At 44.8% G+C, this 17,476-nt stretch overlaps 2 protein-coding genes across 6 annotated transcripts in view; one reads left to right on the top strand and one right to left on the bottom strand.

The window, feature by feature from the left end:
- gstcd (glutathione S-transferase, C-terminal domain containing) overlaps positions 1–999 on the bottom strand; it is a 232,574-nt gene extending 231,575 nt beyond the window's left edge. For 3 of the 4 annotated variants that reach the window (XR_015080845.1, XM_086006839.1, XM_086006861.1), the window contains exon 1: positions 939–999. The gene's annotated coding sequence lies outside the window, so the exon portion shown is untranslated. Of the gene's footprint in view, positions 1–731; positions 852–938 lie in introns of those variants that run through there. The other variant, XM_086006849.1, reaches the window with a different exon arrangement.
- Positions 1,000–1,016: 17 nt separating this feature from the next.
- ints12 (integrator complex subunit 12) lies at positions 1,017–16,830 on the top strand. 2 transcript variants are annotated; one of them, XM_086006909.1, is made up of 7 exons: positions 1,017–1,123; positions 1,254–1,409; positions 6,740–6,892; positions 8,076–8,257; positions 11,329–11,488; positions 13,379–13,528; positions 15,358–16,830. In XM_086006909.1, the coding sequence occupies exons 2-7, from the start codon at positions 1,257–1,259 to the stop codon at positions 15,919–15,921; spliced, it is 1,362 nt and encodes a 453-aa protein (XP_085863035.1). In that variant the 5' UTR covers positions 1,017–1,123; positions 1,254–1,256; the 3' UTR covers positions 15,922–16,830. The 2 variants fall into 2 exon arrangements, with proteins under 2 accessions (XP_085863035.1, XP_085863044.1); XM_086006918.1 differs by having other exon boundaries at positions 1,053–1,118.
- Positions 16,831–17,476: the final 646 nt, after the last annotated feature.

Here is a 17,476-nt window from a genome sequence, read left to right as displayed (position 1 = left end):
CTTCAAAAGTAATTCAAGTGCTTTGGGTCGTCCTGAGGTTGTGAAAGGCACTATATAAATGCAACTCCTATAATTTAGGTGGAAAGTGATGTTTTACATCCACCTCAAGGAGCAGACGGGGCCTCGGTTTAACGCCTCATCCGAAAGACGGCACCGCTGACAGTGCAGCACTCCCTCAGTCCAGCACTGGAGTGTCAGCCTAGATTTTTGTGCTCAAGTCTCTGGAGTGGGACTTCACAGAATCACAGAAACCCCACAGTGCAGATAGAGGCCATTTTGGCCCATCGAGCCTGCACCGACACATATCCCACCCGATCACCGTAACCCCTACACCAACACATATCCCCATAACCCCACGTATTTAATCCCCCTAACACTAAGGGTCAATTTATCATAGCCAATCAACCTAACCTGCACATCTTTGGACTGTGGGAGGAAACCGGAGCACCCGGAGGAAACCCACGCAAACACGGGGAGAATGTGCAAACTCCACACAGACAGTCGCCCGAGGCCGGATTCAAACCCGGGTCCCTGGTGCTGTGAGGCAACAGTGCTAACCACTATGCCACCGTGTCTCCCTTGAACCCACAACCTTCGGACTCCAGAGTGAAAGAGTGCTACCCACTGAGCCGAGGGCTGCCCCAAACTATTTACAGCTGCTGCCCCCTCTGCACTGCTCAAAACCCAAGAATCGCGTGTTTTAACAGGTTATTGCAAGCTCCGGCTCAGACCTGAACATTTCCTCCTGCTCCAAAAAAAGGGACGGAGACTTGGTGAAGACGAGTGAGGCCGCGCCTGGACCTGGTCAGAGAGGAAGGTGAAGCCAGGGCCCCCAGTGGGGAATAAAGAGAGGGGGGGGGGGGGGGGAGTTTATGCTAATCATCAGCCGCCGCTATTATAGGTAGCAGTGCCCTCCCTCCTCACACACACCGAGTTACCTGAAAACACGGAGCCGCCGCTTGTTTAATCAACGCCGGGGAGTGGGGGACCCGAAAAACTGACGGACCGGATGTTACCCGTTGCTAGGGGGAAGGCGGGGGGGACAAATAAAAAGGTGGGACCGGAAGTTGTGCAAAGCAGCTACTGTGGTGACAGGGGATGACTCTGGGCTCCTTGAGGTTGGGTCAGTGACATTAAACACTCAAGCCATTCCGTTATAATGAGGCCAGTGATCGCTGGTCAGGTTTCCAACCCCCCCCCCCCCCCTTTTCTCTTTAATTATTATTAATTCATTTTGTGATTCACATTTGCAGGACATGGCTGTTCCCAATTTAGAGCTGGACCCACTCTTCCTGAAAGCCTTGGGGTATCTCCATTCCAAGAGTAAAGATTCAGCAGAGAAGCTGAAAGCCCTGCTGGATGAGACTTTGACCAGAGGCAGCGATTCCGGCTTTCGACAGCCACAAAAGGTACAGTTTAAAAAAATATATATAAATAACTGAAAGCTTTTGATATACCAAAGAAACATTTCCTCTGGTTGGGAAGGCAAATGGTTCGTCGATTTAAAATTGTCACTGAAAGGAGAGAGATTAACTGAAGCTTCTTTATACAGACGGTTATTGCAGCATGGACCCCTTTGCCACAGGGAATGAATGAGGCAGAAACCATTGCATCTTTTAAGGGAAAATTGGATAAACATTTGAAGCAGAAGTTGATACAGGGCTATGGAAAGAGCACCGTACAGTGGGGTCAGTTTTGGTTTGGTCTAGCAAAGAACCGGCACAGACTCAGTGGGTCGAATGGCCTCCTCCTGTGCTGTAAGTGTCTTGGAGCTGGTATCATTTAAGCCATGGTTCCCTTTATCAAGTGATCTCGGTCGGACCTCCATGCAGCTGGTTGCATGGTGGCTCTACCAGACATTTGGGTACACATCTACAATTTTTGAGAAGTAATCTGAAAAGTTACCCAAAGAAAAATCACGAGGAGGGGAGGTTGAGTAGGAGAAGAAGAATGGTGGGGAGAGAACTAAAGCTGGAGGCCTTTTAACAAAATATTGAGAAGAATATGTGGTGTTCTAACAAGCAGTGGCCTCATAGCTGTGAGTTTCTGATTTCCATTATGCGGTAATGCCAACCAACCCCAGCCAATTCTCCTATGGATGAGGGAAAATCAGAAGACAAATCTTGTTTAGGTCGCCGTAAACATTAGAAACCTGAGAGCAGCTTTCCTGTCTGCCCTCTTGGCTGGGTATGGTGTGTTAAAAGGACAAATAAGAGGGTGTGGGAAACCAAATGTTGACATTATGTCCCAAAGTTATGAGATGTCACGATCTCTGTGGCGAGAAGTTTGCCTTTTTCGACGCGCAAGCGATTTCAGCGCTCTGTACTAGGGAATCCCTGGAGCGAGGCTGCTGTAACATCAACAAGCTGTCTAAGCAGCCAATCACATGGCAAAATTCTCACAGACAGGGAACCAGGAAATGAAACATGCCTTTATCCAGACTTTTAAAAAATGTGACAGAGAGCAAAACAAAGATTGGGACTTTCACAAGGGGATAAGGTAGACCCTGAAATATCATAAACACTTTTTTTAATTATTAAATTTCTTAAAAATTGTATTTTTTATCATAATGGAGAAATTTGACACTCCACAGATTAAAATTAGTTTTTCAGGGCCATAGCATTTGTTTAGCAGTCAATACGCTGTTAAAACCCCAGTTACACCTAATCCAACAGAGCCTAACATTTAATGGGGTATTTAACAGCAATGTTACCACGGAAAAGCCCAAGTTTTCATCAGTTTCACTGCTTGTCAGCTATGCGGGAGTGGGGGAGGCACAGCGCAGCCAGTGTCAAAACACTGCATGACTGACCGCAACATCAGGGTTTCCGCATTTAGATGCGCTACATCCTGAAATTGCAGTCAGTTTCAAAGGGGTAATAACGGCGAGCACTGACAGTTCGCCGTTATTATCCACCGCAAATTCCGGCCCAATGTGTTTTGTTATGCCATGTGTGGAATGCTATCAGAAATGGTACTGTGGGAGCCATTTGAAACTATGTACAATCAGGTTTCTATGCTGGCAACACAGCTATAAACTTTGATGGAAACAGCAATCTCATCATCGAAAACTACATCCACTTTGAGTGTGATTATTTGTGTGGTGACCACCTGAAGCCTAATCTATAGGCATGAGGAACATTACAGGTATCTAAGGATCTTTATTTTATATTTGTTGTTGCTACTGTTATATATTGTACTCGCTCAAGAGGATGGGCAGATGACATGCTTCCAAGCACTGTCAATGGAAATATAGAACTCGGCACAGTTTTAGAATAAAGGGTCGCTCTTTTATAACTGAGATGAGGAGGAATTTCTTCTCTGAGGGCTGTGAACCTGTGAAATTCTCTGCCCGAGAGAGCCAGAGAGGCTGGGTCATTGAATACATTTAAGGTGGAGATAGACAGACCTTTGCAAGATAAGGGAGTGAAGGGTTATGGGGAGCGGGCAGGGAAGTGACTTTGAGTCCAAGATCAGCCATGATCTTATTGAATGGCAGAGCAGGCTCGGGGGGCCAAGTGGCCCATTCCTGCTCCTATTTCTTATGTTAATGCGTTGCATAACCAACTGCTGAGGAACGCACTCTGATTTTCATTTCCTTCCATGTTGCGGAATATAATCCTTCTCACCCCCAACAGCAGAGCTGATATCAGCAACTCTGTATAAAGGCATTTTGATGCAAAGCTACATCCTGTCGCTCTCATTGTGATGTTGCTTCAGAACTTTGATGTGTGAATACGGTATACATTATTTATTTTAAATGATTATCCTCTAAACACTTTTAACACATTTTAAAATAGGCTGAGAAGATTCTCTGGCGGCCATCTTTCTAATATGTGTCAGTTTGTCTCAGTTGGAAGTACTGTCCCCTCTTGAGGCAAAACGTTGTACGTTCAAGCCCCTCTCTGGGTCTTGAGCACGTAGTCAAGCTGAGACTTCAGTGCAGTACTGAGAGACTCCTGCACTGTTGGATGAGAATTTAACCTGAGGCCATGTTTGTCTGTTCAGAGGGACGTAAAATGCCCCTTGAAGAGGACCACGGGAGCTTTGCTGGTGTCCTGGCCAACATTCCTCCCTCAACCACCCCCACCAAAAATAAATTAACTGATCATTTATCTCATTGCCGTTTGTGGGACCTTGCTCTGCGCAAATTGGCTGCCACATTTGTCTACGCAACAGCAGTGACTACACTTCAAAAGTAGTTTATTGCCTGTGAAGCACCTTGGGGTATCCTAAGGTGCTATATAAATGTTCTGCCTTGAGATTTTGTTTGAGAGAGAATAATGTATTGCTACTTCGGAACTGTTAACAGTTGCTTCCCCCTCTGACCTAATTTCACTTTTCTGCTGTGAGTAACATCTTGTTTATGCGGCAAACTGCTCTGCAGAATCTGAATTCCCTGCTGTCTTACTGTGAATGCTGGTGCCTTGCACAAGATGCCTCAGGGGTGTAAGGCTCTCCTCATAAAGAACCCACCCATTTATTTGTGTGATACTGAACCTGGTGTCAAAGTCGGATAGCCAGGTGGTGAAGGATAGAATACTAGAGCCTAGTGTTCAGTCGCTTACAAGCCTTTTATTTACAGAGAGACACATTACATACCCTGCATCCCCCCAAGATAAGCCTCCTTTCCTTACCAAGCTTACGCCCTTATATATGAACACAAGAGTTCCCAAATAATACCCACCACCTGAATACAATTACCACCTGGGACCTTAAAGAGCACAGCGGAAAAATTGTTTCAAAGGGGAACCGCTGGGCCACATGTATGTTTAATTTGTGAACAGCAAATTTGAAACTTGGAGCACCCAAACCTCTGATAGAATCGGGAGCAGGACATTCAGCCTCTCGAGCCTGTTCCGCCATTCAATTAGGTCATGGTTGATCGGTACCTCAACTCCATTTACCTGCAGTTGCTCCATATCCCTTGATACCCTTACCTAACAAAACTCTTATCGATCTCAGTCTTGAAAATTGCAATTGACCCAGCAGCCACAGCCTTTTGGGGGAGCGAGTTCCAGATTTTCACTACCCTTTTTGTGGAAAAAGTGCTTCCTGATTTCACTCCTAAGTGGCCTGGCTCTAATTTTAAGATTCTACCCTCTTGTTCTGGATTCCCCCGCCAGAGGAAAGAGCTTCTCTGTATCTACCCTGTCAAATCCCTTAATCATTTTAAATACCTTGATTTGATCACCCCTCAACCTTCTAAACTCAAGGGGATACTGTACAAGGCAACTTCATGCAATAATTTAACTCTGGTATCATTCTGATGAAACGGTGCTGTACCCAAAAGTGGACGCAGTGGTTCTGACCAAGGCTCTGTACAACTAGAGCATCACTCCCTCGTACTTGAATTCCAGTCCCCTTGAGATAAAGGCCAACATTCCATCAGCCTTTTTATTGCGGTATCTGAAAAATTCTGACTAAAGTGCAGTTGGCTCAGCTATAGCTGCCAGGATGAACGGAGAAGGAACAACCATGCCACAGTCTTTGTTATAAATCTCATCATTCATCAAGAAACTACTCGTGAAATAACGCTGGACGGCCAGCTGGTGGCGCCATCCAAGGAGTATAAATACTCGGGCGTGGGCCCCAGCTTGCCAGGGACATTTTGTAAGACAAGGAACTAGTGAAGTACAACTAGACCTCCATGTTCTGAAACAAGTTGATTAAAGCCTTGCTTTATACTCAAACCAAGTGCGTAGTGAGTTTTATTACGTCAGTCTTTATGTTCATTTTATCATCCTCTTTTTCATTATCTCCTTATGTCTTCTGTTTATTTCTTGGGTTAATTTCTTTTCTCCTTCTTCCTCACTCTCCAGTTTTTCTCTTCAGCTCTTCCCCATCCTCTTTTTCTTTCCTTCACTTGTCTGTTTTCCCCTTGATGATGTATGTTGCAGCGTCGTTACTATGATTTCAGTAACGTTTAATAGTGAGCAACATTCCCGCTAAGCAGCGCAATGGTCTGGAGGTCCTGCACAGGACGCTCACCGGCTTTACAATGGGAATAATAACCCCCCATGCGCGGAAATTTGAATGGGCCGCGCAGCCAGTTAAAGGGCCCGTGCACCAAAAAAAAATTACAGGGTACATTGATGGTGAGTGCATTTCTTTGTATTCTGCCCACTAGGATTGCGACAAGCACACAACTGTACAATTATAGATTTGTGTCTGGAGATTTTAAAACTGTGTAATACTAGGGCGAGGCACTTATGACCACAGATCTGTCACTCTATGATGGCCAATGGTGGAACTATTTTGAGGTGATGAATTAAATAGCATTGGCACAACATTAAAATATACTGATTTAAGTGTGATTTTTTTTCCCCCCCGCCCCATATGCTATATAGGTCTGGTGACAACACTATTATCCATGGTTCTGTGTGTAAATGACCCCCTCCAACAGTTCTGCATTGGGTTAGAATTACCACAGATGGCAAATACACCAAATTGTGTTCCTTGTTTTTCTGTTGTCTGGTGTAATTTGGCCTGGCATGACAGAACAATTTGTCTGGACATGTCAACAAGTACTTGTAGTTTGCTGTGATTTCAGCTGTAACGCGGCCTGATTTATGTGCGATACTTTGGCTTGCTGTTGACCCCTTCCGTCATTGTGGTGCCTCTTGGCTCCAAGAAGGGAAGATTTCATCCCAGTTATCGAAATCCCAGGTGCTGCAGCCGACTAATTTGCCTCAGTTTCAGAAACCATATATTAAGCTGGTGTATGCTCTTTGCGTAGGAAGTTGAAACACCCAAGATAACTACTGGCTCCAAATCCAGTTCCGCAAAGCAGGAGTCCAAAGTGTCCTTGTCTCTGTCATCGGGCAACAATGGAAAGTCCAGTTCCAGCGAGAAAGCCAAGAAGGAAACTGAGAAGAGACCAGTTGAAAAGGTAAGAAGTTGCTGGCCTAATTACTTCAGCAACTGCATTTAGATCTTTATATACACAAACCATTTACTGTACAAGAGGGAGTTCCGATTATTTATTGCATAGAAACATAGAAGATAGGAGCAGGAGTAGGCCATTCGGCCCCTCGAGCCTGCTCTGCCATTTAATGAGATCATGGCTGATCATCCAAATTCAGTACCCTGTCCCTGCCTTCTCCCCATATCCCTTGATCCCTTTAGCCTTAAGAAATATATCTAACTCCTTCTTGAATATATTTAATGAATTGGCCTCAACTGTCTTCCGTGGTAAAGAATTCCACAGGTTCACCACTCTCTGGGTGAAGAAATTGCTCCTCATCTCTGTCCTAAATGGCTTACCCCTTATCCTTAGACTGTGACCCCTGGTTCTGGACTCCCCCGCCATCGGGAACATCCTTCCTGTATCTACAGGAAACTTTGGTTTATCCGGAGGTTAACTGTCCGGAATGCTCGAGCCACCGGCAAAAATCAGGAGCCGTTTCGTTAGTTTTTTTTTCTTTTTGTTGCTTTTTTTTTCCACCAGTCAGGCTCTGCAAGGTCTCGCTGAAGCTGTTGCTAAGCTACAGAGACGCTTGCAAGGTACGGCCGACTGTTTAGAAGCTGTTGCTAAGCAACAGGGTTTGTTGCCAGATACGGAGCTCAAAATCTCCGTATGTTTCAACATTAGCGCTGGTTTGTCCGGCAGTTTTGATGGGACGGCAACAGCTCGGTCCCGTCGGTGCCGGATAGCACAAAGTTTCCTGTAGTCTGTCTAGTCCTGTTAGAATTTTATAAGTTTCAATGAGATCCCCTCTCATTCTTCTAAACTCTAGCGAGTACAAGCCCAATCGACCCAATCTCTCCTCATACGTCATTCCTGCCATCCCAGGTATCAGCATGAAACTGAATCTTAAATAATTGGCATAACATAACTGAGATTATCTTGCGCACAGGTGAAGCACAAAATGTACAGTTTTGTCCTGAAGTAAGTTGTTATCTTAAGATGGTTGAAAGGCACCAAGATCAATCATAATGGGATTTGAACTTAAATTGGCTGCGCAGTATTTTGCTCTAAAACAAGGAATGTAAATCTGTAATGTACTGCTGTTTATTTTAAATTACTTCATAATGATTGAAGTTAACCCTGTGGGTGTTTCCAATTTTGAAAGGTTAAACTAGACCCCCAGGAGGGAGTCGACCCCCAGAAAAAAGCCAGGCTGGAGAAGCCGGAGAATCGATCTTCTCCCATCACTGTTCAGTCCAGCAAGGACCTGCCGATGCCCGACCTGCCCGGCTTCGAGAGCGCGGAGGATTTTGCCATGGAAATGGGACTGGCCTGTGTGGTGTGTCGGTACGAGAGATTTTGTTTTTACAGATTGATCACTCGGAGAGTTGCACACGGGGAGTCGAGACCAAGTGTAGTGTTCATGTGACGCAGGGATAGAGGGCTGGGGATAATTGGACTAGAGCACGCAGAGGTGATTCATTCCTCATTTTAAAGTCATGCATTCTGTCCTTGTTCTTAATCTTTCAGAATTTAGTTGTTCAGAATCATGAAGGGGTTTTGATAGAGCGAATGGGGAGAAGCTGTTTCCAGTGACGGGAGGGTCGGTAACCGGAGGACACGGATTTAGGGTCATTGGCAGGTGAACCAGAGGTGACATGAGGACATTTTTTTTAGGCAGCGAGTTATGATAGAAACATAGAAGATAGGAGCAGGAGTAGGCCATTCGGCCCCTCGAGCCTGCTCCGCCATTCAGTGAGATCATGGCTGATCATCCAAATTCAGTACCCTGTCCCTGCCTTCTCCCCACATCCCTTGATCCCTTTAGCCTTAAGAAATATATCTAACTCCTTCTTGAATATATTTAATGAATTGGCCTCAACTGCCTTCTGTGGTAGAGAATTCCACAGGTTCACCACTCTCTGGGTGAAGAAATTCCTCCTCATCTCTGTCCTAAATGGCTTACCCCTGATCTGGAATGCACTGCCTGAAAGGGTGGTGGAAGCAGATTCAATAGTAACTTTCAAAAGGGAATTGGATATATACTTGAGGGGAAAAATTTGCAGGGCTGTGGTGAAAGAGCGGGGGCAGGGGAACTAATTAGAGAGCTCAATCTGAGCCGGCACAGGCACGATGGACCGAATGGCCGCCTTCTGTGCTGTAAGATTCTATGATTGTATTCTAGTCTATTTCCATTATAACCTCCTATGTCCAGGTTTATAATGAAAGCTGCCTATGCAAATGTGTCACTCTGTAAATGCACCCATTTGCCATCTGATGATGCCGCTGTTCCTGTATTAATCTTCCAGGTATGGGAGTGGAGGTAAAGACTTTGGAGTTACTCAAGGCAGTTTTATTTTGTGGTGGGGGAATCGTAGGTTACTACGGAAGGATGAGCGGTGTGGGAAGCGTGCCTCCCTCATCTGTGCCTAATCTTTGCGGTATCAGTGCAAGCCGTATCCATCCACGCAGTCCTTGTATAGAGTCTATATATCGTGTATGTGACTGTTTTTCTTACCCCATCCACTTATTTCCAAAGAAAGGTTCGCTCTTGACCCAGGTTAGGAGGCTGTTGAGAATGAAAATCACTTGGTAAATGATGCCAAAAGTACAAGGTTACAGGATAACCTTTGTGTTCTGGTGGCCAGAAAGATGTAAAGTTCAGAAAATAAAGGGCGATAAGTTGTATTGTGTGTGAGACATACAAACAACGACAGACAGTTAAAGACCCTCTGGTCCATTGAGCCTGTCCCACGCAATTGGGATACCTTGTGTATCACAATATATACACTCCCCACCCCACCCGAAACCATGGGATCTCTCGGGAGAGGCGAAAAACCAGATTAAAAACCCAGGCCAATTTGGGGGGGGGGGGAATCTAGGAAATTCCTCTCTGACTCATCTAGGCGGATGAAACTAGTCCAGGAGGTCACTCTGGTCCTGAATTCCCTGCAGTACCTACCTTCTGTAAGAGGCGATCTCCGCCCCAGCCGGAAACAGGTCCAGCTCTCGCTTGACAGAATTCAGTGAGTCCGCGTCCACCGCACGAGATGGCAGCCTGTTCCAGAGGTCCACTATACTCTGGGAAAAGAACCACCTCCTCACATCTAATCTAGATCTGGCCTTGTACAACTTAAATTCGTGACCTCCTGGTCCCCTCTAACCTATTTGATTGGAAGAAACTGTCAACTGGAACACAATCTAATCCCTTCATTTATCTTATAAACCGTGTGCATCTGTGCGTGCGTGTATTGTAAAGCAATAAAGTATACCATTCACATGACTTTAAACAACTGAGAGTACATTCCATAGTTATCTGGAGTAACATTGAGCACATTTAATAGCTAATTATAGAGTAACCTTATGATGAGGCCTGGTTTCAAAATCTTCCCAAACAAATCTTTGAATGCGATCTTGGAAATGTTAAGTGGGCTCTGATGGCTGGTGACAATAAAGAGAGCTACAGAAAAATTAACATTGAAAAATGTTCAATACAGCAAGTGGGGTAGGGGGGTGCAGTGCATTTTTACTGTCTTCATTGCTGGGACTTGTCTTCTTTCTATGCTGGCTATACAGTCCTGTGTAAAACGAGTTTGGGCAGCTGCAGCACTCTGCTCACGGCACAAGCTCTCATTTGGCAGTCTCAAAATGGCTAACTTAGCCCATTTTGATGTACAGAAAATATACAGCATGTCAAACATATCAAGGATCAGATTCCAAGTTGCACAATGTCTTGAAATGGCTGTGACAAGCCAGTCTTGCCTTTATCTGTGCCCCTCAGTTCAACCACATTCCCAGGCACTTCCCTTATTTGCTGACTTTCACAGTTATGCAGCTGAAATCGAATACTCGGCAATTTATGAATCCGATCTGTAGCCCCGTGCTCCACCTCATTCTACCTCTGGGAGTGGCTCACTCTTTAATGATCACACTGAAGAATTAGTCATGGTGTGGAGATGCCGGAGTTGGACTGGGGTGGACAAATGTAAGAAGTCACACAACACCAGGTTATAGTCCAACAGCTTTATTTGAAATCACAAGCTTTCGGAGCGCTGCTCCTTCGTCAGGTGAAGTGGAGAGATGCATAAAAACACAGCTTATATAAGCTCTGACTATATAAGCTGTGTCTTTATGCATCTCTCCACTTCACCTGACGAAGGAGCAGCGCTCCGAAAGCTTGTGATTTCAAATAAAGCTGTTGGACTATAACCTGGTGTTGTGTGACTTCTTACATTTGAAGAATTAGTGACTGATGTAATGACTGCAAGTTTATTATGTAGCATTTCACAGTTATCGGGGAATAATCTGTACATGGTGTAAAGCTTTATATATACAGTGTATAATAGAATAAGATAGTCTATTGCATTTTTTAATGGCACTGACAATTACTGGTTAACTGTTTGCTACTTTGCTTATAGCCAGATGACTGTTACATCAGGTAATCAGCTGGTAGAATGTCAAGAATGCCACAACCTCTACCACCAAGACTGCCATAAACCCCAAGTGACGGACAAGGATGTGAATGACCCACGGCTAATATGGTATTGTGCCCGCTGTACAAGGCAGATGAAGAAAATGGTAAGAGTTTCTATTCCAATCGGTCCATATAACTACACCAAAGTACATAAGAACATAAGAATTAGGAGCAGGAGTAGACCATACGGCCCCTCGAGCCTGCTCCGCCATTCAATAAGATCATGGCTGATCATTGACCTCAACTTCACTTTCTCGCCAGATCCCTATATCCCTCGATTCCCCTAGAGTCCAGAAATCTATCTATCTCTCAGCCTTGAATATACTCAATGACTCAGCATCCACAGCCACTGCGTTAGAGAATTCCAAAGATTCACAACCCTCTGAGTGAAGAAATTCCTCCTCATCTCAGTCTTAAATGGCCGACCCCTTATCCTGAGACTATGCCCCCTAGTTCTAGACTCTCCATCCAGGGGAAAGTGCCCTGTGATGTTGATTTTTAGCAGGCATATCACTTTAGGAGTTTAATAATGTTGAACATAACTGACTTACTAAAATATAGTGATGGGGTACTGGGGCAGAGAATGGTAACGTTGTGACTTTGTGATCTCACCTATTCCTGAGGAAGCAAGAGGACATCTCTACTCGTGTAGCTTGTGAACCAGGAAGCTGTCGATTCAAGACTTGACATTGGCAAAGGTCTAGGAAGACAAGAGTGGAAAATTGGAGGGAGAATTACCCAATGCTGATCTTATGCACGCCCAGCATTGGTTGTGAGCGGAAATCAAGTTGGTTTTGGAGATGATATCTAATAGATGGAGCAAGTTGTCTGCCTGACCAGCTTCAGGTGGTGAATGGTAGGGAGGGGTGACGTAATAAAGACTCACTACACACTTGGTTGTACATAAAGCAAGGCTTTAATCAACTTGTGACAAAACATGGAGGTCTAGTTAGTAGTCACTAGCTTCCTGTTTCCAGACTGTCTCTGGCCAAGTTGGGCCCGCGCCCGAGTATTTATACTCCTTGGACAGCGCCCTCAGCTGGCCGTTCAGTAGTACTTCCTGAGTTACTTCTTGTAGAAGTTACGATTTATGACAAGGGGCATAAATGATTTTTTTTTTAAAGCATATAGAGGCACTGGAGAAGGTGATTTGCACAGATGATATCAGAACTGAGGGGAAAGATTGAACAGGCTGGGCCTCTTTTATCTAGAAAAGAGAAGGCTGAGGGGTGTCCTGATCGAGGTCTTCAAAATTATGAAAGGGTTTGATAGGGTAATGTTTCCACCTGTGGGAGAGACCAAAACTAGGGGCCGTAAATATAACCGTCACTAATAAATCCAATAAGGAATTCAGGAAAAACTTTACTCAGGAGAGTGGTTAGAATATGGAACTCACTACCAAAAGGAGTAGTTGAGGGGAATAGTATAGATGCATTTAAGAAGAAGCTAGATAAAGAAAGAAAGACGTACATTTATATAGCGCCTTTCATGACCACCGGACGTCTCAAAGTGCTTTACAGCCAATGAAGAACTTTTGGAGTGTAGTCACTGTTGTAATGTGGGAAACGCGGCAGCCAATTTGCGCACATGAGGGAGAAAGGAATAGCATATACTGATTGGGTTAGCTGAAGAGGGCTGAGAGGAAGCTCACAAGGAGCCTATACACCAGCAGTAACGAGTTGGGCCGAATGGCCTGTTTCTGTGCTGTGTACGATGCCACATTCCTTCCCCTAGACAAAGATCGCTCCTCACGCGAAAAACGACAGGGGGAAAAAGTCCTTTGCCATGGCGCAGCAAGGTTGAGTGAAATGAACAGTTGTCCAGTGTTCTAGGATAGTGTGATGGTGTAACCTCAAAGTTGTAAAATATTTTTATTTATTTTTTTTTAAGTACTTCAGTCGTTGAAGTCAAACTAGTGGAGAGTTACTCTCTCGTGTTAACAAACTAACTTCTCTGGTAAGTATGTTGATCACAGAATGTTTTCTATTACACAGGCACAGAAGACACAAAAGGCTGCTCCAAAAACTTCCAACTCGGTTGCTAACACCGCTCCGTCAGTAAAAGATCCCTTAGTGAAAAAGCCCGAAATGAAACTTAAACAAGAATTGACCACGTTTCAAGCATTCAAGAGAACCGAAGTGAAGGTGCAGTAACCGCCTCTTGTACAAGTTATCTTTGCTAATGATGGTGGACAGCTAAAAATATCGCTCGGTGTATTACTGTTTAAGCTTAAATCCTGTTTCATTTGCATTTGGAAGCAGCTGTCATGTGCCCATAGGAGGTGGATTAGGTGGCCTACCGATACAGTCTACTCTTAATTCAAATGAGCAGATAATTCCGTTTTTTGTTTTAGTGCAAAAAATGACCTCGAATTATTCAGAGCTGACAGTAAGGTACACGTAGGATACACCAGTCGAACTCCCAGGGAATCGCAGCCAAGAGCAATCTTCAGGTGGAACGGGGCCAGCTGTGTTAAGGACGTGTATGACGTTATTCCAACAGTCTCGTTTACAATTGTATAATTTCTTGCAGCTTAGAAGGGTGATTTTAAAAAACAAAAACACTTCAGGGATGCTAGGCATCTTCCTTTCCTTAAGAACTTTATCCAGCCAGAAATCAGCCCTTTTGTGGCCAAAATCTAAAAGATATTCAATAAGGTATTATTCATTAAAAGCCTAAAGCTCTGATTCTTGGGCTTAATTCACACACTCAACTGGCCTAAAGCTGATTTAGTACCTAGCTGTGTACAAATGTGACTGATTCATTTGAAGATGCACCACAGATTTTATTATACCCCATATAGAATGGCTAAATTGGACTACTTGTCAGCGAGTAGAGAGTAGATGTTGGTACCGTGACTCCGAAGAGAGTACCGTTCTTCACATATTGTAGCACTGTCTTAAAATCTCCCATGAGGGCTGTTGTGGATGCTGTACCAGGGTACAGGGCATAGCTGATCCTAAAATACATTAGTTGGGGGGGTGGTGAAAGCTCCACAGGGCGATTCTGTCGGCATTGTTGGTGATGTTTATTTTGACGCAGTACTCCAGGGAGTCCACCCGTGTGTTCCTACTGGGCCAAGTGTGGTCCTTGAAAGTATGAATCTGGAGTGACTGATATTTTGTAATGTGGGTGTATGTAAAGCTGTACCGTCAGATTTGGGAAGAGATGGGGAGGCCCCTTGGAGTATGGGTTCAGATGAGGAAATGTTGCACTGGAAGGGTTCTGTAGAGCTCTCCAGGATCCAGCTTCTGTCCTGAGATCGGGGAACGTGAGGGAGTGATCATTCGCAGAGAATGGGGGGTGGGTGGGGGTTTGCTGAGCTCTTCGGGAAAGGAACAGAGCCCCAATCTTTAATCAAGCACAACGTGTCGTTCACCCATCACCCCTGTGCTCGCTGACCTACATTGGCTCCCGGCCCTCAAACACCTCAGTTTTTAAAACTCTCATCCTCATGTTCAAATGCCTCCAGGGCCTCCCTATCTCTGTAACCTCCTCCAGCCCTGCAACTGTCCGAGTACTCTTTGTTCTTCCAGTTCTTGCCTCTTGCGCATCCCCCACTTCTTTCGCCCCCACCATTGGCGGCCGTGCCTTCAGCTGCCTAGGCCCTAAGCTCTGGGATTCACACTCTTAACCTCTCTACCTCTCTCTCCTACTTTAAGACTCTCCTTTTAAACCTACCACTTTGACCAAGCTTTTGTTCATCTGTCCTAATTTCTCCTTCTTTGGATTGGTGTCAATTTTGTTGTCTGATTTAGGCTCCTGTTAAGTGCCTTGGGGCATTTTACTGTGTTATAGGTGCTATACAAATGCTAGATATTGTTGTAACCAACTTTATGTAAAAGCCACTAGAAGAGGTGAGTAAAATGTCAGGTTCTCTTTATAAAGTATCGACTGCAGGTCTATGCGTTTTCACCCTGCCCAAAACTGTTCTTTTATAGTTTAAGGCAATTCCTTTTTGTTTGTTTTGCAGACTTCCTCATCTGCTTCTGGGAATTCCTCCAATTCTAATACCACCTCCTCTTCTGTTAGTGGTCTTACAGGATGGGCTGCCTTTGGTGCTAAAACATCTACTGCAGCACCATCCACAGCTAAACTGGGAGCGTCTGTGCAAAGCACCAGTGGGAAGCCTGCTGCATCCTCCTCGAGTCAGAAAGCAGTGGGTCTTTCCGGACTGGCAACCTCCAAAGCAGGGCTGGGATCAAAAATGGCCACCGGCATTAACTCCGGCGCCGGACCTATAAAGCCACCCCCTCCCCTAACTCTGGGCAAACCAGGTCTTAACCGATCGTCCAGCAACGACAATGTTAGCAAAGTGGGGCTAACCGGGCCAGGCGGCACTGGCAGCCAGTCCAGCAGTGGCAACGGCGGGGGCACCTCTACTGGCAGCGGTGGTAACAATGGCGCCAAGACGCCCACCGAAGCCGGCAACTCTTCCGTCGTTAAGTTACCGACGTCTCAAGAGTCGCAACTTAACGCTATGAAACGGCTCCAGATGGTCAAGAAGAAAGCGGCACAGAAGAAACTTAAAAAGTGAATGCTAATGTGTCCAAATGGTTGCCTGTTGTCTTTGTGTTTCTACACACAAAAGCAGGCCGTCTCATCGTTGCCAAGGGGACCAACAAACTTGCACCCTTGGATTTGCCCTTGTACACGGAAATGTCTCTTCCAGGTTTTCTTCCTAAGATTTTTTTTTTTGGTGAGGGGCGACAGGAGCACAATCCTCTCTCCTGCCCCCTAAAGACCTCATGAAACATATCTAGTATGTCTTGTCTTTATTGTTCTGAGTGGTCTTGACCTGCGAGCTGCAGAACTAAGAGGCATTGAGCACGGAAGCTTTGGTGTGAGGGAATCGAGATTACACTGTCGCACGGCAGAGAACTCATTAGAGCAATTTTATAAATTGACATTTTAAACAAAATTAATTTCCCGCCGGCCTTTTTTTAATAAAAAAAAGATATCTGTAATTTTCCACAGATTGCTGATGATTCGCGTGCTGTTTCTTTAGCAAATGTGTTCTGAAGCAGGCCTGGCTGATTTGAGACCCAACTCTGATTCTAGCAGACAATGATCTTGGTTGTTCGGCAGCGCTGCGTCTACTTATAGGAGACGATGTCCCCTGTGTGCAACGCATAGCAAAATGGCAGAGGCCTCCTTTCTAAACTGGTTCTACAGTTTTTCTGCGCATAGCACACAGAGGAAACCTTCCCCTGAAATGTTTAGCGAGAGTTCTCAACAGGCCAAAAAAGTTTTGCACTTCTCAAAATAAATCTTGAAAGTGGTGTGAGAGACCAGTTTACTGTGATGTTGAAAACAAGGGAGGCTTGAATTCTGTGTCAAATGGACTCTTTTTTTTACATATTTTGTTTTGTGTATATTACTGTTAATGGAGATGTTGTCTCCATTTGGTGAACTGCACTGGTATTAAAAAAGAATTAAAATCAAACCCCTGTAACTTCCTTTTTTTTCTGTGCTGTACAATGCAAAGTTACCCTAGAAGAACTTGTATTTATGTATCATCTTTCATGTTCTCACCAAATCCGATAGTGCTTCACAGCCGACGGGTACTTTTTAAAGTGTAGTCACTTATTATTTGGGGGAAAAACAGCAGCCAATTCGCACACAGAAAGGTCCCACAAACCGCATTGAGATTAATTGTGGTGTTTGCTGTGGGAGTGTTGGCCAGGACACCAAGAACACCCCTGCTCCTCTTCAAATAGTGACTGGGGATCTTTTACATTCACCCAAGCAGGCAGACAGGGCCTCGGTTTAACGTCCCCTTTGAAAGGCGGCACCTCAGACACTGCATGCAGCACTCCCTCAGTCCTGCTTCATATTATCATGGACTTTTCCCAACTCATTTAATCTATAATAACGACAGGTAAAGCCTGTGAAATTTCTCCCCTTTCAAACATGACTTCAAAAAAAAACAACTTATAAATGCAACATTATAACTTGCATCAGGATAAGGGGTAGGCCATTCAAGACTGAGAGGAGAAGAAATTTCTTCACTCATAGGGTCAATCTTTGGAATTCTCTACCCCAGAGGGCTGTGGAGGCTCAGTCATTGAGTATATTCAAAACAGAAGTCG

Source organism: Somniosus microcephalus, chromosome 2, assembly GCF_052327205.1.
Source record: "Somniosus microcephalus isolate GS21.2 chromosome 2, FLI_Smic_1.0, whole genome shotgun sequence".
NCBI lineage: Eukaryota > Metazoa > Chordata > Chondrichthyes > Squaliformes > Somniosidae > Somniosus > Somniosus microcephalus.
Note: the sequence above shows the minus strand (reverse complement) of the source record. Positions and strands in the feature narration are given on the sequence as shown.

Coding starts and splice junctions, on each gene's coding strand:
- ints12 (XM_086006909.1), top strand. CDS start 1,257: ATGGCTGTTCCCAATTTAGAGCTGGACCCACTCTTCCTGAAAGCCTTG. Junction 8,258..11,328: donor CTGGCCTGTGTGGTGTGTCG/GTACGAGAGATT, acceptor CTTTGCTTATAG/CCAGATGACTGTTACATCAG. Junction 11,489..13,378: donor CAAGGCAGATGAAGAAAATG/GTAAGAGTTTCT, acceptor TCTATTACACAG/GCACAGAAGACACAAAAGGC.